The 26,276-nt window shown below is 37.5% G+C and overlaps 1 protein-coding gene and 1 long non-coding RNA gene across 6 annotated transcripts in view; one reads left to right on the forward strand and one right to left on the reverse strand.

The window, feature by feature from the left end:
- Nucleotides 1-26,276, forward strand: part of ZRANB3 (zinc finger RANBP2-type containing 3) — a 199,083-nt gene that overhangs the window by 134,461 nt on the left and 38,346 nt on the right. For all 5 annotated transcript variants that reach the window (XM_072613230.1, XM_072613233.1, XM_072613229.1 and 2 more), the window contains 4 exons: nucleotides 1,450-1,569; nucleotides 2,983-3,102; nucleotides 10,154-10,333; nucleotides 12,655-12,807. In XM_072613230.1, coding sequence (XP_072469331.1) covers nucleotides 1,450-1,569; nucleotides 2,983-3,102; nucleotides 10,154-10,333; nucleotides 12,655-12,807 — 573 coding nt within the window. The remainder of the gene's footprint in view (nucleotides 1-1,449; nucleotides 1,570-2,982; nucleotides 3,103-10,153; nucleotides 10,334-12,654; nucleotides 12,808-26,276) is intronic.
- LOC140506251 (uncharacterized) overlaps nucleotides 1-26,276 on the reverse strand; it is an 85,759-nt gene that overhangs the window by 31,763 nt on the left and 27,720 nt on the right. The window lies entirely within an intron of this gene.

Genomic DNA, 26,276 nt, shown 5'->3' on the forward strand with positions numbered 1-26,276 from the left:
GTATTTGCATTCATAGTGTCTAGGATGATGACTGGCACTCTTCAATAAATGCTTGTTGATTGTCTGATTTTTCTCTTGAAATCCTTTCTTTTTAAAATCTTTGAGGAATACTACAGTCTTTTAACCTTTTAACCTGAAGAGTAGAGAGGTATTCTTCTAGCTCATTTACCTTCTCTAAGATGAAGATTACTGCAACATTCTCCTTGCTCTCTATATTTGCAGAAAGCAAAATCTTAATTCCTCTCTCACTCTTATTGGTAATTTCCAAGGATAACTAACAGCAAATTATTCCTTTTACTCTCTCTTTTGCTTGTATTGGTACTCAGTTACTGTGAATTCCTTAGCCAAGCTTTATTTACAGTAGAAAGCCTACTATATCCTCATAATGTAATACTAGCTTGTTCAGCTGCCTTTGGTTGCATTTAGCAGCTTCTTACCAAAACCCCAGTGTCAACAGAAGCATCTCCTAACTATTCTCTTTGAGAGGGTCTCAAGTAGCCTCTAAGTACTGGCCATTTTGTACCTCTTCCTGACTCTTCTGTTTTCTCCAATATATGACATTCTTTAGCTCCCCTTGGACAATGGGCAGGAAACTTAGCTGTGGGAGTGGGAATTCAAGCAAAAAGACTGGTTATGCTTGAATGTGTGATAGATGAATTTGGTTTTTGGCTCCCTGAGTAGGTAAAGGAAATAGCCTTAAAGGTTAAATTTTTAAACTTTTCATATACTTTATAATTACTTATCAAAATAAATTTATTTAGGCAAATATAAAAATCCAAAGCTACAGGTTACAGATGAGTTGCCAGTCTACATGAGTGTAGTAAGTTTCCACACGAAGAATTGCTTATATAAATGAAATCCCAGGTTTTAACCTACAAAAAAATAAGTAAATCTTAATTTATTGATTTTTAAGTCAATCTATTTGCAATGACCATATAACTAGAATTTTTAAAATTAGAATTTTGTTTTATGAGGGTTTAATCATGCTTCTGTAAGGCATTATGTGTCAATTGCAAATTTCTGCTGTTTAGAATATTTGGAAGTATAAGATACAGCTTGTGGAACAAGCCACATTGCTTTAAAGTTTTACTATGTATGGAAATTGGGTTTCTCCATTTAAAATCCCACAATTTTCTCTCTGAATTGATTTTCTTATAGTTAAAAACACATAATTTCCCTAATTCTGTTTTTACAGTGTGCATGTTTCTCTGAAGAATTGTACCAGTATGGCCCTAAAAGCATTGATTTATATTACATGTGCGAATATTATGTTTCTCAGTGTTACTTAAAGGCTAACAAGAGCATATAACAATTATAAAGCTCATATAAATTAATTTTTAGAATATCCATGACCTCAAGAGATTTTTTATTTGTCTTTGAGTAAACATGGCTGGATTTTCTTTGTAATAATTTTTATGAGATTAATTATATGTTGTCTTTTTTATTTAGGCAGGTGCGGCAAAGGACTATATTAAAATGATGCTGCAGAATGATTCACTTAAATTTCTAGTTTTTGCTCATCATTTGAGCATGCTTCAAGCTTGTACAGAAGCAGCTATAGAAAGCAAGGTATGTTTAGTTTTCACATAAATTATTTTTACATTCTTCTAATGCAGATTGTTTATGAATAACAGTTTGTTTAAATTTACCTTATGGAGAAGATTATGCTCATTGGAAATTAAAATTCTTCAAACTGGAAGGACTTTAATTGTGGGCCCAGTGACAAAATAAATATGATTCAAGGACCATCCTAAATTCAGAGGCTTATCACCAAACTAGACATGTTATGGTAAATCGTTTAACTACAGCCATACCTCAAACTGCCTACCAAGTTGTAGAGCGATTATGATATGCTTTGTAGAAGGGATTAGCCACACCAATGGAACTGTTCCTTGAAATATAGGGTAGTAGTGACCACTAGAAAGGACCATAGCTAAGGTATAATCCAGTATACTGGCAGATTGAGTATAGAGGAAGAGATGAAAGATAAATAGATACAGTGAATGAGACATATTAAGTGCTTACTATATGTCAGGCAAGCACTGTGCTAAGCATTGGGAATAAAATTATAAGCAAAAATAAATACAGTTTTTGCCTTCAAGGAGCATACTAATGGGAGAAGACACCACATAAAAGGGAGCTGAGAAGGCGCATGGGAGAGAGGCGCATGTGCACAGGGGCAACATGGAGAAGGCCAGAAATTTTGAAGCAGACTTGAGAGAGGCATAAGCATAGTTATCTTGGATGCTTCTCAAATGGAGTTTCCAGAGAGGACCTTATGAATTAGAGGAGGTGGCAGATGCATCTTCCAAAGAGAAAGTTTCTAGGGTGCATATGGAAAAGACCAAAGAGTCAGGAGTAGACTTGAGAGACAAATGAACATGGCCGATTTAGGCACTTCCTCAAATGGTGGTTCCAAGGGGGAGCTCACCAGTCACAGGAAGGGGCAGAGGCTTCTTCAGTGATGAGAAGGCTGCTGGGGTAGAGCTGGAGGAGTTCAGAGAGCCCAAGTTGAGAGAGAAATGAGAAATGTTGTACATGAAAACAACAGAATTTGGCAACTTTTTGGACATGGGAGTTGTGAAAGAGAGAAGAGTCTAGAATAGATTTAAACTAAGTGGTTGGATTTGGGGGCTAATGAGGAAGGAAGAGTCACAAAAAGATGCCATTATTATGAATCTGAGTGTCACTGGGAAAGTGTTATCACTCTTGTCAGAAATGGAAATTTGGAAGACGGGCAGGTTTAAGCTGAAATACCACTTTGGCAAGTTGACTTGAATTATACAACGGACATATAGGTGGATATGTTCAGCAGGCAGCTGACTGAGACATTTGGGACTCATCTGTGTAGAAATCATATGTGAATATGTCAGCTGTGAAGTATGTTAAGTTTATAAAGTATTAGAAAAGTGTTGATCTCTTTATGTGAAGTGGCTCCACAAGAACTTGCCCTGACTTTGCCATTTTCCTTGTAAATATTAGGTCCGTTACATTAGAATAGATGGAAGTGTTCCCTCCTCAGAAAGAATATATCTGGTCAATCAGTTTCAGAAGGATCCTGATACTCGAGTGGCTATCCTAAGCATTCAGGCTGCTGGCCAGGTAAGACGAAATGTGAAGGTAACAGAATTTACCAGCGGATAATAACTTACTACAACTCTTTAGTTGCGAACAATAATAACAGTATCAAATTCCTGAAACAAAATTGGACTTAAAGTCAGAGGAAGGCCTGTATTTGAATTCTGCCTCCACCATGTATTAGTCATGTGTTTTTAGGAAGTCACTTAACCTTTTTCACCTTTAGTTCTCTCATTTGTAAAATGGAAATGATACCCTGTGTATAATATCTAAAGCACAGAGGTTTTGAGAAGATAAGTAAGGTGATAGATATCTGAGCATAAGTTTCAACAACTATTGTTAGTATTCATGTTATTTTTTTAAAAAAGTCAATAACACCATAAAAACAAGGTGAACAGCTGTGTAAAAGTCACCATGTATAGTTTTTGGATTGGGGTTAACAATTGGTAAATAACAGAATTTTTATACTATGTAGAATCATTCATATATATGTGTGACATTAGCTCATGTCTTTAAGGTAGATAAATTATACTACTTCTGTACTTGAAAATGCAGTTATGAAATGGTTATGCCCCCAGATAAAGAGCAAAACTCTCTAATAGTAGGTAGAAGTTGACCTCATGGCCCTGTATTAGTATTACAAGTGAAATTCAACAAATGTAAACCAAGGCATATTTTTTCCAAGCAAGATAATATTTTATTCACAGGGCATGAATCCTGAGAATCAGAGAGTCAGTGAAAACCTCAGTTTTCAGCAAAGACCTCCAGCAAAATGATAGTTCCCCTTTTATAGGTTTTTGGACATACAGACAAAGTAGGTGACATGTTGGGGTTGAGGGCAACATTATTGGTTACGTAGCTGAAGCGTGGGGAACAAGATGATTGGTTGGAAGTTGGGAATGGGGCTAGCAACAATCCCCTTCCTTCTCTCCTTCCTGTGACTAAGATTTGATTTTTTTTAGGCCTCCTACAAGATAGTTGCCGAGACTTCTTTGGGTAGCAAACCAGACATCTTTGAAGGATACATGGTGGTGTAAAGATATTAGACCAGACTTCCATTTATAGCAAGCCACTTTCCCCTGGGTCAGCAAAATTCCTTGGGGCAAGAATAGAACAGTGATTAGTGAGAGAACTGGATTTCTAAACTTAATACCTTACAGGCCAGTTGAATTCTGAACTAAGTTCATAGACAGGGAACCATGACTTAAGCTGTTATAAGACAAAATCAATTAATTGTAACTAAGATTAATAAGAAAAGATACAAAATCAATTTAATCTTTTTACTAAAAAAGGCCCTTCTTTCTTTCCTTTGTGGTTTCTATTGAGTCCTCATGCTGCAAAAAAGAAACACCAAATAATGTAAGAACAGGGTTGACCACGGATATTTATGAAAAAATATTAAATCTGTCAAATGTGTTCTTTTTTTCTTTACTTTTTAAAATTCAATTTTAAAGATCTACCATCTTTCCCTCCCACATAAAGTCTCATTCTTCACTCTGAAACTTTCACCTTTCATCAGGAGGTGGGGTAGCCTGTTTCATCATTAGTCTTAGGGAATTGTGGATGGTGACTATGCTGATCAGAATTCTAAAGTTTTTCAAAGTTGTTTGCCTTTTCAGTGTTGTCCTTTTGTATGTTGTTCTGATTCTGTTCACTTCACACAAGTCACCCTGGGTTTCTCTGAAACTATCCTCTTCATCATTTCTTAAAAATTTATTTATTTTGGGGGGCGGAGCCACGATGGCGGAGTAGAAAGACGCACATACACATAGCTCCAAACCCACAACCCATAGAACATCTGTAAAAAGAAACTCACGGCGAATTCTGGAGCAGCAGAGGCCACAGAACAGTGGAGCAAAGGAGGTTTCTGTTCCAGAGGGACCTGCAAACCTCTCACAAAAGGTCCTTTGCTCCATGGACTGGGAGCCGAGCACAGCCCTGCCGCGGCCGCGGCACCAAGAGGAGCAGATCTGAGCGGGCTTCAGGGACGGGATCTCCAGCGGCCACGCGGGTCCCTCCACCCACAGGTGGCAAGGGTCAGTGAGAGGGTCTCTTCGGCGGGTCGAGAGGGAAGTGGGGAGCCCCCATGACTCAGGCCCCCTTGGGAGGCACCAACGGAGGTGGGAGCAGACCAGGGCTCCCCAAGCAGGCAGGAGCCCGGATCCATTGTTGAAGGTCTCTGCATAAACCCCCTGAGGGAACTGAGCCTGTGAAGTAGCCCTGCCCCGACCCAGGCAGCTGAACTTGATCTCACACTGAATAGCAGCCCTGCCCCCACCCAAAGCCCTGAGGCTGGGAAGCAGCATTTGAGTCTCAGACCCCAAGAGCTGGCTGGGAGGATCAGGAGGCGAGGTGGGTGTGAGGAGAATATTCAGAGCTCAAGTCACTGGCTGGGAAAATGCCCAGAAAAGGGAAAAAAACCAAGACTATAGAGGGTTACTTTCTTGGTGAACAGGTTTCTCCTCCCCTCCTTTCTGATGAGGAAGAGCGGTGCTCACCATCAGGGAAAGACACGAAAGTCAGGGCTCCCACATCCCAGTCCACTCAACGGGCTCAGACCATGGAAAAGTTCAAAAAGAGCTCAGAAAATTTTGAAAATTATATTAGAGAGATGGAGGAAAAGCTGGGAAGAGCAATGAAAGACATGCAAGCAAAGTATGATCAGCAGATCAGCACCCTGCTAAAGGAGACCCAAAAAAATGCTGAAGAAAATAACACCCTGAAAAATAGGCTAATTCAATTGGCAAAGGAGGTTCAAGAAGCCAATGAGGAGAAGAATGCTTTCAAAAGCAGAATTAGCCAAATGGAAAAGGAGATTCAAAAACTCACTGAAGAAAATAGTTCTTTCAAAATTAGAATGGAACAGATGGAGGCTAATGACTTTATGAGAAACCAAGAAATCACAAAACAAAACCAAAAGAATGAAAAAATGGAAGATAATGTGAAATATCTCATTGGAAAAACAACTGACCTGGAAAATAGATCCAGGAGAGACAATTTAAAAATTATGGGCCTACCTGAAAGCCATGATCAAAAAAAGAGCCTAGACATCATCTTTCATGAAATTATCAAGGAAAACTGCCCTAATATTCTAGAACCAGAGGGCAAAATAAATATTGAAAGAATCCACCGATCACCACCTGAAAAAGATCCAAAAAGAGAAACTCCTAGGAATATTGTGGCCAAATTCCAGAGTTCCCAGGTCAAGGAGAAAATAATGCAAGCAGCTAGAAAGAAACAATTCAAGTATTGTGGAAATACAATCAGGATAACACAAGATCTAGCAGCTTCTATATTAAGGGATCAAAGGGCATGGAATAGGATATTCCAGAAGGCAAAGTAACTAGGACTAAAACCAAGAATCACCTACCCAGCAAAACTGAGTATAATACTTCAGGGGAACAATTGGTCTTTCAATGAAATAGAGGACTTTGAAGCATTCTTGATGAAAAGACCAGAGCTAAAAAGAAAATTTGACTTTCAGACACAAGAATGAAGAGAAGCATAAAAAGGTAAACAGCAAAGGGAAGTCATAAGGGACTTATAAAAGTTGAACTGTTTACATTCCTACATGGAAAGACAATATTTGTAACTCTTGAAACTATTCACTATCTGGGTACTGGGTGGGATTACACACACACACACATGCACATGCACACACACATAGAGACAGAGTGCACAGAGTGAATTGAATAGGATGGGATCATATCTTAAAAAAAAAAAATGAAATCAAGCAATGAGAGAGAAATATATGGGAGGAGAAAGGGAGAAATGGAATGGGGCAAATTATCTCTCATAAAAGAGGCAAGCAAAAGACTTTTTTAGTTTGGGGAAAAAGAGGGGAGGTGAGAGAAAAACATGAAGTTTACTCTCATCACATTCCACTAAAGGAAGGAATAAAATGCACACTCATTTTGGTATGAAAACCTATCTTACAGTACAGGAAAGCGGGGGATAAGGGGATAAATAGGGTGGAGGGGGACAATGGAAGGGAGGGCATGGGGAGGAGGGTGCAATTTGAGGTCGACACTCACGGGGAGGGACAGGATCAAAAGAGAGTAGAAGTAATTGGGGGCAGGATAGGATGGAGGGAAATATAGTTTCTTATACAACACGACTATTATGGAAGTCATTTGCAAAACTACACAGATTTGGCCTATATTGAATTGCTTGCCTTCCAAAGGGAAGGGGTGGGGAGGGAGGGAGGAAAAGAAGTTGGAACTCAAAGTGTTAGGAACAACTGTCAAGTACTGTTCTTGCCGCTAGGAAATAAGAAATACAGGTAAAGGGGTATAGAAAGTTATTTGGCCCAACAGGACAGAGGAGAGGATGGAGACAAGGGCAGAGAGAAATGATGGAGGAGAGAGCAGATTGGTGATGGGGGCAATTGGAATGCTCGGTGTTTTGGGGTGGGGGGAGGGGACAAGGGGGGAGAAAATTTGGAGCCCAAAATTCTGTGAAAATAAATGTTAAAAGTTAAATAAATAAAAAAAATTTATGTATTTTTAGTTTTCAACATTCACTTTCATAGGATTTTGAGTTCCATATTTTCTCCCCATCTTTCCCCTCCCTCCACCCCAAGGTAGCGTGTAAATTCATGTAGGCTCCACATATATGTTCAAATTGAACCTATTTCACATTAACCATGTTGTTAAGAAGAATTAGAGCCAATGAGACAAACCATGAGAAAAAAGAAATAAACAAAAAAAGAGAGCAAGCAAAGAGCATTCCTCGATCTGCATTTAGACTCCATAGTTCTTTCTCTAGCATTTTCCATCATGAGCCTTTTAGAGGTGTGTTAGAATCTTTTATTGCTAAGAAGAGATGTCTGTTGAAGTTAGTCATCACATGTTGTGGCTGTTCTTGTGTACAGTGTTCTCCTGATTCTGCTCACTTCACTCAGCATCAGTTCACTGAAGTCTTTCCAAAGTCTTTCTTTTCTGAAGTCTTACCTGCTCATCATTTCTTATAGCGCAATAGTATTCCATGACATTACAACTTGTTCAACCATTCCCCAATTGATGGACGTTCCCCCAATTTCCAGTTCTTAGCCACCACAAAAAGAGCTGCTATAAATATTTTTGTACATGTGGTTTGGTTCACAGAAAGATTTGGTTCACAGTTCATCTCAGTTCCTGTATAGCTAAAGTTATCATCCAAAGCCCCTGGGGGCTTGCCTCTTGGTACCCTGGCTTCTCAGGGCTTCCCTGCTAAGCTGGTTGTAACATTTGACCTGGCATATCTAGACTCCAGGCTTCTCAAAGCCCAACCTCCAGGGTTTGCTCTGTACCTAGAACTGAAAAGGACAAACAAAAGAGACCAAAGCCCTGATCTCATTTCTCAGGACCATCTTGTCTGTTAGGAGGTTAAGGAGGCCCTTCCTCCTATGTTACTGTTTGACACCCCCACTGTGTCTGAATAAGACCCTCACCCCTGGATACCACTTGCAAGAGAGCAAACTGTGCCTCACTTGGGCAGATTTAAAGACACAGACCATTCTAGCCATGCAGCAAGCAGAAAAGAGGCTGCCCACAGCCACATGATAGACTAAGTCAGAATGGCATCTCTCACATGGATGCCTACACCATAGGTAATCAGGGCATGAAGCAAAGCCCCATTATATTCAAAAAGGAAATATATAGATGGTAGGCAGCATGATAGAGCAGACAGGTTCAGTACTTCCTTCTGATCCCTACTGGGCACATTTATGAACTTGGGCACATTTAACTTCTCAGTGCTTCAGGCAACTCTCTAAGATTATACATTGCAGAAAAACTGTCAATCTTCATTAGTGTAGGCAATTTCTCACCATGAGCTTCCCGCTCCAGTGAAATCAGAAGTCTGGAATGGATAGGTAGGTAGGTAGATAGATAAATAGATATAGATATGTTATTTTTATACCTGCAAGCGTGTTCTTTATAGATTTGTGTGTAATGCCATTATGTCTTGATAAGAAATTTTAGCCTTTTTTATTAGATAATTTTTGTGTTCTAATCACTTTTCCACTTGCCCAGATCAAGTAATGGTTAAGCATTTTGACCAGCCAGATAAATTTGCAAACAATATCAAGTTGAGAGGGATCACTCCTGTGACAGATTGCAGACTCAAAATCTAAGCAGATCTAGTTGGGCTGGAACTGTGAGCCAAATCTAACAAAGTGAAATTTAATGAAGATAAATGCAAAATCTCATACTTGGGTTAAAAAACAAAAACAGAATCCAGTTTTACATGTACAAGAGGCATGGCTAGATAAATCTGTTAGTTTTTGTGAACTCGAAACTCAGCATCAGTTGACAGTAGCAGCCAAAGAAACTAATATATGATGCCAGGCTGTGTTAAGATAGGGTTTATACGTCAGACTGTGGGAATAATAGTCCTTTAAAACTCTAGCATTGGCAATCTAGAGATATATCTTGCTCCATTCAGAATACCATTATTTTAGGAAGGACATTGGTGAGTTGAAAATATCAAAAGAAAGATAACCAGGGTAGTACAGGGCTTTGATATCATGCCAAACAAGGATTGGTTAAAGAACGTAGGAATGTGTAGTCTACAGAGGAAAAGACTTGGGGGTAACAGGAGGGAGATATGTCATGAAAGCTATCTTCAACGGTTTTGAAGGGCTTTTCTGTGGAAGAGGTTTGATTGACCAAACTTGGCCCTAGAGGACAGAATTAGAAGCACTGGATGTGGAGAGTGTAGAGAAGTTATCTCAAAGTAGAATTGGTTGCCTTGAAAGGATCTGAATTACTCCTCACTGGAGGTATTCAGACAGGAAGGGATTCTTAGTAAAGTACCTGTAAGATTTTGTGAAGTCTCTGAAACCTTGTCATTTATTTTGAATATTCTGTGCAATGTTTAAAATTGATTTTGTATATGATGCTTAAAATGAAAGTCAAAATTTTAATCTATAAACCTCTTATTCAAACAGTATCATTTGAAAATTTATGCTATGTTTTTTTGGGGGGGTACTAAGAAATGTTGATTTTCTTCCAAATATTTTTTGCCATTCTTTAATAATTTGCTGGTATCTCAGCTATAATAAATCACCATTTCTTTTGCTTTTATGGCTTAGGGTTTAACTTTCACTGCAGCAACTCATGTCATATTTGCTGAGTTATATTGGGATCCAGGACACATAAAGCAAGCAGAAGACCGTGCTCACCGAATTGGACAATGCAGTTCTGTAAATATCCACTATCTTATTGCTAATGGAACACTGGACACTTTGATGTGGGGGATATTGAACCGCAAGGTAAACCATCTAAGTTACCAACTTTGTTACAAATAGTATCCTTCATGAATATGAGACTTTCAGTTTTAGTAGTTGACCTCCCGAAGAGACTTAACCAAACCAAGATGATAGTAACAAGGGTATGGAGTTAGAAAATTATCTCTGAAGGTATACCACACTCTAAATTCCTGTGATGCTAATTAGCATAATAGTGATAACCTGTAGTGAAATCGTGACATGAAAATTTCTCTACACCTGCTCTCCACTGAAATTCTTTTAATACCACAGTGGAGACTTCTAAAGGGACTATGTTCTACCCTTAGTTTACTCTCCTTTGGGAAGATTCTTGTTTCTTTGGCTCTGCTTCTCTTTTGGGACAAAGAAGATCAGCATGTATGCCAGTAGCCTTATGCCCTGTTCTTGAATTGGAGGAAGGGAATCATCCTATTTTAGCTAGCCTAATGCTTCTTCCTCTAATCCAATTCAATCCAATCTAATCTAGCATACATTTGTTAATCTCTTAATATCTGAATATTAGGAGTCAGCATGGCCTGGTGGATATGGTTCCCGATTTGGAGTCAGGAATACCTAGGTTCATGACGTGGTTCCTACACTTGCTGGATGACTAGGGATAAACCACCAAACTTTTCTGAACTTCAAGAAATTTTGCATTTGTGGAAGGAGTTCCTAAACCAGCAAAGTCAGAGGTCCTTGATATTAACATACATGGGTGTCAGTCAACAAACATTTATTAAGCTTTTAATATGTGCCAGGCACTGTGCTAGGCAGCTAGGTAATTGAATAGATAGGGCAGTGGGCCTGGAGTTGGAAGAACCTGAACTCAAATCTGTCCTCAGATCCTCACTGGTGGGAAGGTAGTAATAGCACCCACATTTTTCAGGGTTGTTGTGAGGATCAGATGAGATAATATTTGTAAAGTGCTCAGAACAGTGCCTAGTACATGGTAGGCACTCTAGAAATACTTACTCCTTTCCTTTCCTGGGCAAAGAAAGGCAAAAATATGGTCCCTGTTCTCAAAAAGCTCACATTCTAATGAGACGACATATGGATAACTATGTACAAATTAGATATATCCAGGGTAGGTGGAAAATGTAAGTAGATAAGTATATACATGATAATTTAAAAAAGAAAATAGCAATAACTATAGGGGATCTAGAAATTTTTTTGTAAGGAGATGATGTAATCAAATCTGTGTTTTTGGAATAACAATTTGGAAATATGGAGGATGGATTGAAAGAAGAGAAACGCAGGTATGTAAAACAATTAGGAAGCTCTTGAAGTGGTCCAAGCAAAAGAATATGAACGCTTGAACAAAGATAAGAGCTTTGGAAATAGAGAGAAGGGAACAATTGAGGCAGATGTTAGGTAGGTAAGACTCATCTTGGCAACTGCTTGGTTTTGGGAGTTGAAGGAGAGAGAAAACCCTGGGTGACTAGAAATTTTTAGCCTCAATAGAAATAGGAAAGTTTGGAAGAGGAACAAGTTTTAGGGAAAATGTAATCAATTCCTTATTTGGCATATCCAGGAGAGTTCTATATAAGCCAAAGAAAAAGTGTCCATAAGGACAAAACTTGGTCAGCAGTGTGAAAAGCTGCACAGAGGTCAAGTAGAATTACAGTAGAGAAAAAGGTATTGGATTTAGTAGTAGAGTTTTCTGGTAACCTTGAAGAAATCAGTTATGGCAGTTTTTCAAATTTATAGATCATCCACTAGAATCCTCTTCTGATGGTCTCTTTCATCTTGGCTCGGAGATGATAGGTCTTCCTAGGCTAGAAAAGCTTTAAGTGTTAGTCTGTACATATTTATTGGCCATAGCTCAGCCTAATTAAATGGGAAGAAGCTCATCTCTAGAATGCAGTCTCTAACATTTTGGATGGTTTTGGACACAACTCAAGAAGGCCCACTAGATCTAGAGGTGTTCTGAACTCCTTTCTGGAAAAAGTGTCTATACTGATGAATTTATAGATTGTTGAAGGTAAGGGTACAGACACTCAGAAAGACCCAAAACAGAATATTGTTAGACTCCAAACAAAATAGCATGAGAATTTTTCTTTTCATAAAAAATTTTTTTAAAAAACTTAAAAAAAATCTTGGTGTTGTTCTCTAAGACTTTTATCTGTCATATATAAGAATCATTGAGTAGGTATTTTAATTATTTTGAAAAGTAATACAGATCATGTTACTAACATTAAAGCACAAAAAAAATCTTTCATGGTCTACAGTGTCTGATTTAAGTGTAAGATAAAGTTAAGGTTTCATTAATTTTCACAGCTAAAATTAGATGTGAAACTGAAAAACTCACCTGTTTCTCAATCCTGCAGGCCATCGTTACTGGTAGCACATTGAATGGTAGGAAAGAGAAGCTAGAGGCAGAAGAAGGTGACAAAGAAAAGTGGGATTTCCTGAAATTTGCTGAAGCTTGGACTCCTAACGAAAATTTTGAAGAAATAAAAAATGAAGTTTTGTTCACCCATGTAAGATTACTTTAACCTTTTTTTTTACTCTTTCCTCCCATCTGTATTGAAATCACGGCCACTTTGTAATAGTTTTCAAAATGAGATATCACTTTTTATTATCTATGTTAATGAAGAAGTTCAGTCATTTTTCTGTCATGTCCAAATCCTTGTGACCCCACTTGAGGTTTTCTTGGCAGATATTGAACTGGTTTTTCATTTCCTTCTCCAGTTCGTTTTATAGATGAGGAAACTGAGGCAAACAGGGCAAAGTGATTTGCCCAGGGCCACACAGCTGGTAAGTGTCTGAGGCCAGATTTGATCTCAAGAAGAGGAGTCTTCCTGACTCCAGGCCCAGCACTCTATCCACTGCGCCACCTAGTTGCTGAAAAGGCTTCAAATGTTGATAAGAAGCAAATAATACCAAAAATTCCTGTTGGTATAGAAAGAGCTTACTGATTTGCCAAGGAAGACAGCTTTCAAATACCACTGGAATGAACTTCTGTGTTGGCAGCAGATAAAAGTTCTGTGATAAAATTTTAAAGCTAGCAGCCACTTTCCCTCTAATATATTAAAAACAAAATTATATTTGATTTTAAAAAATTTCTACATGCATTAATTTTTCATTATGGAAATGGTTTTAATTTCCTTCAGTTTTCTCTAAAATTTTCTCAGTCTCCTTTTATTTTAGGAATATTTGGTATCCTACTTTAGCATTCTGACCCTAAATTATCACTCTTGATTCTGATGATAGATTTCAAATTTAGGTCATTAAAACAGTGTAGAATCTGACTCTGTTTCCAGATTTTACTTAGCAAGGAGCATATTCATTAGATATAAATACTCTAGACTCAGAAGTATGGTAGTCAAGGAAATAGTATAGGAAATAGTTTTGATTCCCACATGGTCATTCCACTGAGTAAATTGTAAGGAAATCATCATAGAAAATCAAGATACAGTAGAATGAGACAGCAGTGCAGCTCTTTGGGCAAGCATGGAAATTAAAGCAGGGGATCTGCAGTTCACATGTTCAGAAATCGGTATTTGAATCATCATCAAAGGTGGTAGATTCTAATATAAAATAATGCAAAGTTAACTATAAACATTAAGGCTGTTCCTATATAATACCAAAACGACTGCCAATTCATTTTAAGTAATTAAAAGAATCACAGCATTTGTTAGGTATTATCTCTTTTGATCAGTTGTCAAGTCTTTGATTCTACCTCAACAATTATCTCTCTCTTCTGCCCTTTTTCTCTACTCACAGCTTAGTATAGGCACTTATCATTTCTCTCCTAGGCTATTGGAGTGGCATCCTAATTTGTCATCTGTTTTTTAGTCTTTTTCTTCTCACTCCTCTACATAGCTACCAAACAGATATTTCTAGATTGAATTGTTACATTTAACCACTGTGTTTCAGAGTTTTCAGCTATGAGTATTTTTTTTCCCTAGAAATACCCAGACACACATTTTTAATTGATATTTCCTTTTCTGTACTCTGAAGTTTTCTTACAGTTTTCTTGTATTATTTTTTGAATTACATTGTTTAGGTTTTTGACTTTTGTTCTTCTAGAGATCTAGAATCATTAGTCTGTCTCTGCATATTCTGTCTACAAGATCATTATATTTTGCTTGAATTCAAACCATACTTTCTTTTAAAGTTATTGCTTATTGCTTTTCTTTCTCAAGATTGCCTTTCACTTCTGTGTTTTTGCATTCCTAATCAGTTGTCCTCTCCTTTGTTTCTTTGTTGAGACTTGGCAAGACAAATCCAAGTTTTTCTATTTTACTAATTATTTCTACTTGTAGCAGTAATCTGGCATACACAGGAGAGCCTGCTGTACTGGTTCTTAGATCTGCTTTTCTGAAAGGAAAGCAACTTTTGAGGGGTCAACAATCGCTGTAATCAAACATATATACCAACAAAGAAAATACAAGCAGAGAAATAAAGACTGACAGGGCTTCCAACTGTCTGACCATAAGCAATACATACATCACAGATCAATAGACAGATCCAACCGTAGAGGGAGAAGCACCAACATCTGGGTTTTCAAATCTGGGGGACTCCTTAGCAGCTACCCAGAGTCTCATCTAGCACACAAACTTTCTTCCAGAAAATAAGCCCCAAAGTAAAACCTCACCTCAGAGTATATATACATGTTTCAAAGCTGGAGGGCACAACCCTCTGACCCAGTTCCTTAATAGAAATTAACAAAAGGTATTAAGGCCTATTAATGGGTGGGGAAGATCTTTAATTCTTCTTCCTAGCTACCATTAACATTACACTACTGTATAGACCATTAATTCTGCTTTCATCATTCTTATTTCTCTTTTATTCCACTCTGAAACAGCTTGTTGTGTTCTTTGTTCTCCTCATACTCCACAGGGTTCTCTTTTATCCAGTGTTGAGCAATTTTCCTTTTTCTGTAGTATTTGTTCATAAACTTATTTACTAGATCATATTTCTGTTACTATTAGATCATTATTATAATTATACTGCTATATATAGTATATATATTATAATTGTATTACTATTAGATCATATTACTAGGTCAGATTTCTTTCTGCTGTTAATGTTTTCTCTATTGATTTAGGTCCTTATGATCAAGTCTTTGAGTTTTCTTTCTACTGAAATCTTTGATAATTTCAGTCTCTTTTATCCTTATTTTTCTGTTACTCATTTTCAGACTCCCTCCACTCTTATAGTGGTTTCCATGGGAGATGGATCTCAAAACATCTCAGTCTCCTTCCACCTTCTCAGTTCACCAGTCTAGGTCTCTATTCCAGTTCACTTTTGGGGAGACAGAAATGGCCTTAGCTGAATGCTAAACCTGTTCCCTCAGGCTTAGAGGAGTACTATATCCCCCCCACCCACATACACTCTGCCTTGTCCCATTCTCCCTGTTCTTCAGTTCTCTTCCCCAGCAGTACAGAGCATTTCCATAGGTGGTGCTACTGCAGCTGGCATTGCTTTTTTGTAGTTTGGATCTCTCTGGCTTTGGGAGGAAGGGGTCTGGAGTTGGCTTGTGGGGTTGAGCAGACATTTTTTATCCCATTTCTTCTCTTCCTCCAATGTCATAGAGAGATCTTTTGTTGAATAGAATGCTGCAGTGGCACTGGCTTCTGAGGCCCCCAGCAAACTTCTGTAGCCTGGAACCCAGATATCCAAGGCACTAAAAAAAGTTATCTCTTTCTATAGACACTGGAATGTAGGGTTGGGTTTTGTTGCAAGGCTATAAGTTGGATCAACTGGCACAGCCTTGCTGCAGGTAACCCAGCAAGTGTTGGGGTAGGGGGTGCTGAGTTAAGCTCAAGGCAAGTAATAGTTCATAGGGGTTTTTTGTTTTCAATTTTTAAGTCTTTTTGGGTTTTTGGTGCCCTACACCATGGAGATAGTTGAAATTGCTTTATCTTTGTCACATAATTTCTGTTTTGGAGAGCTTTGAGAGGTCATGGTTAAAAAAGAATATGTCTAGTCCTCCATCTTGATGGTCATGTGATTAGAAATTGATCCATCCATCTATCAAGATTCAGATTGATTAAAGTCATTCAACCTATCTGATATGAGTCAATAATGAATTCATAAATAAGATCCAAAATGCCATTCCTGCATACAATAGGGCCCCAGTAAAATTTTTCAAATTGTTGAACCTTTTGAAATACTCTAGTTGATAAATTGATAAAGGTATGAGGTAATCTTACTTTTTGTACTGAATTTTGATTATGAGAATTCAGATCATTGTGGAAAAGAATGCAAAATTTATTGTCTATAGAATAATTTTTAAATATGAAAAATAAGTCATTTTTAAGATTTAAAAATTTTAATGATTTTTAAATCATATTTTACATACAATAGAAAATAATCCATATTTTTACTCAGAAAAAATTACCTTTCTATTGTGGAAAAATTGACTATTCATATGAATGCAACAGACTGTCAAAGATTTGTCTGCATAACACCAAGCATTTGGATATGACTAAAAAATATATTTAATTACCTGCTTTTGAGGGGAAATCACAGCTATTTTCCTGAATTCAATAACTGAAGATATTCTTTTTTTAAAAATAAATTCTTATGGACCTTTTTGCATATGTTTCTAAAAAATTTTTAGTTGCAAGGAGGAAAGGGCTTATTAGATATTCAAGAATCAAATAAACATGAACTATTAAATATTCCAATTTTCATGTGACTAATATAAGGATATAGTTTTTTAGGAACTGAAATTCATTCTATTAGAAATATAGCACTGATGTATCAAGATATTAATGACTTTTCATCAGAGTTGTCATTTGAGAGGAATCTGTCATATACTGAGACAAGTCCCTTTTGTTTGTGTATTTTTTGTTCAGCCACAACCATGGTAATCTGTCAAATGCTTGTCTTGCTTTTATTGGTTTTTACTAGACTTCCTTTCTCTCTCCTTCAGTTTTAATACCTTATGTTTATCTTCATCATTGCCAAGAGAATCATTTCAGAAGAACAATAGTTTACTATAGTGTAAAATAGAGCAAAAAGATTAGGTTCCTGAACCTTTCAGAAAAAATACAACATCTTAAACATTTTATAGTTTTTATTCCTAGCATTATAAACAAAAAGCAATATTGAATTAAATGAAAAGTAAAGCAATAACTTAGTTGCCGACTGTATAAATGAAGGGAGAAAAATGCAGCTCTCTCATGTTCAGTCTGCCACATGGACACATTGTCTTAACCATATTTCTTTGTTGCCAAAAAAAACCTCATGCTGAAAATTAATATTTAGCCACATTTAGATAACACTTTAAATTTTAAAATAATCTTCATTTGTTTTTTTGTTTGACAGTTTAAAAAATCATTTAAAATAGTTATTTCTAAGAAAATAACAGGACTCAATTAGCTAGAGTCTTATATTCATACCATTTGGTGTCCTAGAAAGTTATTTCTGGTTACAAAGAATGCAGTTAGAAGATAATACATTTTAGGTTAATTTTGCCATTTATCTACCAAAACATATTGGCATATAAGATTTATTTGATTAACCTGCATTGCTTCTTTCCCTTCCATATTCCCTATTCATCATGTGCTTAAATGGATCATAAAATAAAGTTAATACTTTAAAATACAGATTCAATTGACCATTTATTAGACATTGACCACGTGCCAAGGATTGTGCTTGGTACTGTGTATGTACAGAGATACAAAACTACAATTTCTTCCTAAGAAGTTTTTACATCAGTTAGAAGTACATATAGTAATTCAGGTATATGTAAAAGTATCATATATAGTAGATTAGGATAAAAGCAAAGTAAAAATCTTTAAAAATGTTATAAGAAACTTGAATGGTATAAACTAACTTTCAGGGGGCCACTCAGAAAAGATGTCATGATGTAGAGGGTTTCTGAAGTAGACCTTGATGGAAGAAAGAATTAGGGGGAAGTGTACTTGTAAGCACCAGGAACTACCTGCATAAATAAATGGAGGCATGTGGAAGTGCAGGATAGGGACTGTAATGGCTGGGATGGCTGGAACAGTGTTGCTTGGGAAACAAGCATCTTTTTGTTTAAAAAGGTGAACAAACAAAAAAACCAATCCTTGAAAATGTAGGTTGGAGCTAGACTATAAAAGACCTTAATTCCTAGACTAATGAATTTGCCTTGTGTCTTCTAGGTAATAAAGAGGCACTGAGGGTTTTTAGGTATGGGGGGAGGAGAGAGAGAGATAGAGATAAAAAAATATTTTTTAGCAAGATTATTTTGACTTTCATGTGAAATAAGTATTGGAGAAGGTAAAGACTGAAAGAGGGTTGTTAGGTTTGGAAGCTATGACAGTAACCCAGGCTAGAATTTATGAGAGACTGAGTTATCATGGTTACCATGTAGGTGAAGAGGAGGAGATAGATATACTGAGTTTGAAATGATAATGAGACATCCAGGTAGACCCTTAGAAATGTGAGCCTGGGCCCAGATTCAGTCTAGCTCAGACTCAATCTCGCTCAGATTACAAGCGTCACAAATGGCAAGGCTTCTTAAGAGTCAACCCAATATGGCAGATCTTTAATAAACTGTTTTTCTTTGACTGAAAGAAAGCTTGAGTCGAATTCATTCGAGCAGGACCCAGTATGTTGGTATTTTGGGTCCAGAGCACCCCAGACCTCAACATTTTGGTTCCCTGATGGGGAGCAACTGCTAATCTCCTGCCAAAACTAGAAGATGGGGAAACTGAGGCACAGAGAGTTGAAAATACTTGCTTCAGATCATATACTCACTTGGTGGAGACAGGGCTAACAAGAACTCAAACTTCTATGCTATGAATATAAAGAGTTCTGCTTGGAGGACAGACTAATGAGCTCCAAAACCTCCATGCAAGGAGGGTATCCAGGCCAGCCATCTGTATGTCCCACCTAGCTATACTCTTTGAACTTCTCCATTGTGCTCCAGGAAGTTGATTCCTGAATTCAGCAATGCCTGGGGGAATCAACTTCACTCAGCAGGGCTGCTTCTGTCCATGAGACTACCTAGCAGGCCAAAGTCTGTGCACACCTGCAGTCCACAGAGCCCTCAGAAAAATGGCACAAAAAGAAAGAGAGAATGCTGTGAAAGAATGGAATCAGCCCATGGCAAGGTCCTTAGAATACCAATCCTCCAACTACTCATAGCCCTTTTTAAATAAGTGACAGCAGGTAGGACCCTGGCCTCTAACCCAGGAGACCAGATTGGAGCCCTGTTCTACCTCTCACTAATCTTGAACAAGTCACTTAGCTTTTCTGTAAAACAAACAAAAAAAATGTGAGCCTGAAACTTAGGGTGGAGATGGGGAATGGTTGTGTAGAGTTGAATGTCATTTCTTTGGAATTAAAGACATTGGAGTGAATGAGGTAGCCAAAGTCAAGAAAAAAGAAAGTTAAAAATAGAGAACCTAGGACAGAGTCTGGAGGGACACCGTTAGTAAGAGACTAAGGGACAGTGTGCCAACAGAGAAGACTAAGAAGGGGCAGACTGCTAGTAAGCAGTATAACCAGGAGCAAGCAGCATCTCAGAAGCCTAATGGGGCAGGGGCAGGGAGAGGGTAAAAGGTCAGTAGTGTCACTTGCTGCAGAACTGTCAATTAGGGGGGTTGGAGACTGAGAAAAACCTTAGAGACCTTGTGGAAAACAGTTTTATTAGAGCCCCACACTGGGAAACAGGATTTCAGACAGACATGGGGAAAGGTTAGGTCAGGGGTTTACAGGGGGAAAGCTGGGAACAGGAGTCATTAGTAATGCTAACTGCTGATAGAGGAGGGAGGAGAACGGGTCCAAGGAAAGATACAAGGAGAGAAATTAGCTTTAGTGAGGAAAAGGACCAGTGTATCCTCTGGGACTGGTAGGAAAAAAGACAGAAATGGTGGGCATGTACAGAAGTTTTTGAGCTATAGAAGTTAAGAAGTCTGCTCAAACTATTAGAGGTTTTAAGCACAAATATAAGTGTAAACTAGATTTTCAATTTAGTTATATTTCTGCTGCAGGACTTTTAATTCTGAGTTAATTCTAGGTGAGTTGGATAAAGCTGTCTTTTTCTAGTGTGTTGGATATTATTGACACACTGCAACATCTCTAAAGTTGATTAATAGAGCTACTTAAGTTTAGTATCTTTATTAATAATCCAAGATCCTTTCTTTACATTTTTTTAATCATCTGATTGCTAGGGTGGGATTATTTTTAATTGTGTTTATCTTAGGTTCCACCAAAATGAATAGATTCTATATAATTATATGGAATATATATAAAGAAATATATATTGAAAAAAAATTTTAAACCAGAAATGCTGTAAAAACAACTGCATTTAAATTGAATTCATCTTTCAGTAAACTGTACTTTTACTTTTGTTATTTACAATTCAGTAAGAGTTGGGAAAGCTGATGTTTTAACTTCTTTTACTTTTTTCATTAAGTTTTATTGATATGTTTCATTTTTTACATGTCACTTCCTCTTAGACTCATTCCCTTTACTTGAACTTGGAAACAGGGAAAAGTGGATAAGCAAAACTGACCTCCAAAACCACCACAAGTTGTTTGGACACCTTTCATTTGTTATGTTAAAGTCATTTCCTGTTAAACCCACTGCCCCTATTGAACTTTTCCTCATGATAGAGAAAAATAGCAAAGCCAAACTGAGCTATATAATGCCCACAGGTGATAGCCTGTCCAAGATTAATACTGCTAGTAATATCATTATATAGCAGTTCAAGGCTTGCCTTTATATGCAAGTTACTATTTGATCCTCACAATAGTCCTATGAGGTAGATATTATTATTATCCCCATTTTGTAATGAAGGAAACTGAGGATCAGAGATTTTAAGTGGTTTACCAAGGTTACAAAACCTATTATCTGAGGTAGGAATAAAACCCATGTGTTCCTAATTCCAAGTCCCATGTTCTATCCATTACACCAGTGATGTCAAACTACCTGCCCGCAGCCTACATCCTGCAGCACTCCCCAAACCAAATTAACTTCATATGATTCTCTCCCTATGTGTCCCACCCCTCCAGAATCTATTTATCACACTTGTCAAGGCCTCCAGTTCATCTGCCCCTTCAGTACTATCTTGGGCTGTTATGCCTCTTCTGATTTCACTTACTTTCCTACCCAATCTCAACCCTTTAATTAACTTACTCAGCAGCCCTCTGTCCTGTTCTGTAGACTATCTAGAGAATATATATCCTCTAGAATGGGCAGCTAGGTGGTGCAATGGATAGAGCACCAGTGCAGGAGTCAGGAGGACTTGAGTTCAGATCTCTCCTCAGACACTTGACACTCAGTAGCTGTGTGACCTTGGGCAAGTCACTTAACCCCAGTTGCCTCATCTTGGGTCATCTCCAGTCTTCCTGACAAATATCTGGTCACTGGATTCAGGTGGCTCTGGAGGAGAAGTGAGGCTGGTGCCCTGCACAGCCCTCCCTCACTCAAAACAAAGTGAAGTACAAGTCATGTCATTATTTCTCTGATGGCATGGTCTTCAGCAACGAAGGACAAACACACAGATCCTCAAGATTATCACCTGTAATATTACTGCTAGTCTCATACCAAACACCAATTCTATTTTCTACCTCCATTTTTTCTGCCCCATTTTCTACCTCTTTTTTCTACTCATGTATTGGTAAATGTAGATGACTTAGTATATTATAAATTTATATAATACAACTTCAACTGCTCCCTCACTGTAAGAAGTCAATCCTTTTATTCCTGCCTAATTCATGTGCTGTCTCAACTCCCCATAAAAGCAGTTTCAAACCTTCTTTTCAGTGCTCTTATACATCCCCCTTCTCCTACTACTTTTGCTGAAGACCTGGACTCATATTTCACCAATAAAATGACATCATCTTAAATTAATTAATAAATAGAAAATTTCATTATTCACTGTTAGAGCCTTCTCTCCTCTATCTTACAACCCCTTGACACCATTGCCCTTATACTCCTTTATTGCAGTCTAAGAAAATGGCACTTCTTTTTCCCTCCTTCCTTCTTCATCCGATTGTCTCCACTATTATCCTATCTCTCTAATTTTTCATCTCTCCCTATCTCTAGGTTCTTTCCCTTCTGCCTATGAATGTGCTATGAATGTGCCCCGTTCCTAAAAATTCCTTCACTAGGAACTACCATCCCTGCTTGGCACATATGTCATGCTAAATAAATGCCTGTTGCCTATTGGCCTGTGAGCCCTCATCCTCTATCCCTTTCCCATTTCTTAGCCAAACTCCTTGAAAAAAATAATTTATCAGCATATCCACTTCCTCTTCTTTCAGGCTTTTCTTAGCCATCCATAGTTTAACTTGAACCACATTACTCCTAAGTTACCAAAGATCGCCTAATTGTCAAATCTAATGACCTTTTTCACTCTTCACCCTTCTAGATACTTAAGTGTTGGACAGGGTTGACTATTCTCTGCTCTTTGATATTTTTTTTTTTTTACTTGAGAGTGCCTTTTCATTCTCTTGCTGGCTTATCGTCCCTGTTACCTCTCTTGACTGAATGTACCTCAAGGCTCTATCCTGGGTGCTCTTCTCTTTCTTCCCTCTTCTTTCTCCTTTGGTGACCTCATTATTCCCAGTGGGTGTAGTTATCATGTCTATAAAGATGATTCCCAAGTCTGCATGTTCAACCCCAAACTCTCCTAAATCCCAATCCTATATCACTAAGTGTCTGTTGGACATTTGAAACTGAATGTCCTATAGACTTCTCAAGTAGAATTCATTATGTTTTTCCCCAAAACCTACTCATGATTCTTACTTCCCTGTTACTGTGAAGATGCCCTTTATCCTTATAGTCATCCAAGTGTCATCTGTGATGCCTCACTTTCTTTATAAATATTCATTTCATTGCCATGTATTGTCATCATTTCTGTCCCCACAGATCTCTTACAGCCACCACCATAATTCAGGCCCTCATCACCTTTCCCTCGGGCAATTACAATAGCCTCCTAAATGGTCTCTGTTTCAGATTTCTCCCCATTCCCATCCATGAAGGGGCAAGAGAGGAGAAAACCATTCTTTTACCTTTGTACTGACTGTTCCCTGGACTGGGATGTTCTCTTTCTTCACATCTGCTTTTTCTCATCTGGTGCTTAGGAAATGTCCAATGAAATGCTCACTTGACTGCTTATTTTCCTTGATTTCCTTGAAATCTCAACTCAATTGCCAGTTTCCACAGCAAGGCCTTTCTTATTCCGCTTGGCTGCCCATCCTTCCCATCCAAGGTTACTTTTATATGTTTTTTGTGTGTCATATATGAGTTTCTACAAGTATACCTGTCAACTTCCTCAATAGAACATGAGCTCCCTGAGGGTAGGAACAGTGTCTTGTTTGTCTTTGTATCCCCAGAACCTATCTCAATACCTGGCAGTTTAGTAGATCCTTACTAAGTGCTTCTTGACTGATTGATGTTGTATGTATACATTGTGGGTTATCTACACTTCCATCTTCTGTATATATCTTTAAAATGTATGGTTTTCCTACCTCCCCATCCACCTGATAGAGAGGCAATAGACTCAGAGTACACATTGGTGTGGGGAGAAGGGGTTCTTCATGCATGCTCATTTGTATAAATGTATGGCTATGTCCACATACTTAAATAACTGAATATGTGTTTATAGACATGGCTATTGCAGGAGTTTGTTTTGCTTGACTTTGCATGTTTGTAACAGAGTTTATTTTGTTTGTTTTTTTATTTTATCATTTAGGTCAAGGGAAGGGGGGATGGGAAAGAGAAAATGCAGAACTGAAAATAAAATAAAATATAATTTAAAAATACAAGTTCACTATGTATGAATATTAAATTAATTGGGTAACACCTTTTTTTCTTCTTCATCTCAGTCATGTCTTTTTTTTGCCTTCATATTTTCATTCCTGAGAACTTCCTATCCATCTTGGGTCAAGTACCCTGTAGAATTTGAGGCCATATAAAGGGAATAAACTTATCCCTGTTATGAACTCTGAATTCTTTGAATCTAAGGTTCGTGTCAGACTACTCTTTACTTGTCCCTATTAAAATGTTTGATCACTCCCTTACAATATTACCATCATTTTTATTTTGACATCTTCAGTGGTTAAATAAGAGATTCAGAAAAACAGTTTTTGTTGCTTCCTCACATAAAATCATAGAATTATACATTTAGAGCTGAAAAAACCTTGGAGGCCATCAAAACCAGCCTTCTTAATTTACAGATGAGGAAACTGAGGCATAAGAGCAGTTAAATTACCTACTTAGGATTATATTACTATTAAGTATCTGAAACAGTATTTGAATCCAACTTTTCTAAGTGCCTTACTTTAATCCCTATGACAGAAGTATCTTAACTTCAAATCAAGTTAAAGAACTTGTCTGATTTTGGCAGAGAGGATCATAGATTTGTAGAAGTGAAGATCATGAAGCCCAATTCCTGCATGTTATACTTGAGAAAATTGATGCAGAGGTGAAATGACTTGCCCAAGGTCATCTAACTAGTCTTGAAGCAGAATTTGAACTCCATGTCCAATAATCTAATACCCCCAGCTGCCTTCTGCAAGAGAGACAGAGACAGAGAGAGATTGAGCACTCAAGAAGACAACTAGTGGAAATTCCCATCATGCTTTCATACCACCTTTGTGATCTCTTTCATGGACTTCCTAGTGGTCTGTAATATAATCTTCATGATTATATTGCTTCTCTTTCTCTTTCCTTAGATACTTTTCCAAGAGTTTCCCCCTTCTGTTTTCTAGATGCCTTCATAGGAATATATTACCTTAATATAAAGTGTGAATACATCATTCTATTTGCTTATTCTGTTCTATTTGTATAAGGTTCACCCAGGTGTAGCCAAATTCTAGTCACCAATTCCACACCACCAAATATCAGTAATGCCTGTGCAGCTGCATCTTCTTCTTTGTATTGTGTATATTTGTTACTCGTATCTTATACATCTGTGTATAAATCTGAGATTACAGATTGGATTATCTTCTTGAATACTGTCTCTTGTGAATTGTCTTTTCTAGTAATAGGGTATATCTGCAACTCAGAGTGAATATGTGATTTGGTGAAAAATGTAGGGGGTTTTCTCCTCCCTTCATTTTCAGTTTAAAGTGCTCTTGATCTAGTAGGGAAATAAGATGCAAACACTTGTATTTATTTCCCTTATGTATAAATGTCTAGAAATGACTGATGTTACTTTGTTATTTTTTCATTTGGTTGACAGCATGAGTTGTTGCCATAGGATTATTTTCTATATTAGCATCTTTCTTTAAGAATCTTAGATAATATATTTGGACTCAAACTGATTTACTGTCCCTTTGTGTCAAGCCGGTACAGTTTGTCTTCTGTCATCCCTAGCTATCAGAATTGAGGTAATTGACTTCATTTCTTCTGCTACCTCATGAATGGTTGCCTTTTCTTTGATTTGTCATGAAAAAATTCTTTTCACACTCTTAACTCTCTGTGGAATAAAAATTAAGTTGATTTGAAATAAATACAATCTTCTCATACATGTAGTATCATCATTTGCCCTGTTTTAAAAGTATTCTAATTTTAGGACAAACCTGGGCAGGGGCAGGGAAATGGAGATCATTAATTAGTTAGAGATGTTTTTGCCTTTCTCTTCATAACAGTGAGGCTAATAGTACACATGCTAGCCTTCCTTCTGTCAACACAGTATTTTCCCTTTTTGTCCAAACTTATGACTTCAGTACTGTCAGAAACTCCTAGTATGGAATATCCCTCCACTGCTATTAATGGGCAGCTTTCCAGCAATTTATACTTAGATCATTTCCAAAGACAGCAAGAAGATAAATTACTTCATAGTCACAGAACAAGTTTGTGTCTGACAATTGAGGTAAAAAATTTAGATGTTGTGACCATACCCATTGTTGATTTTTAATGGGAATTTCTCTAAAGCCAGCTCTTTTGTTCCAGTAGAGAGTTTTGATCTCACATTTAAGAATGTGAGATCACATCTTGAAATATTTTCGAACATTTTTTTCCTTGTCACTTGTAGCACAGGATTGTC

The sequence above is a fragment of the Notamacropus eugenii genome, chromosome 5 (genome assembly GCF_028372415.1).
Source record: "Notamacropus eugenii isolate mMacEug1 chromosome 5, mMacEug1.pri_v2, whole genome shotgun sequence".
Taxonomy (NCBI): Eukaryota; Metazoa; Chordata; class Mammalia; order Diprotodontia; family Macropodidae; genus Notamacropus; species Notamacropus eugenii.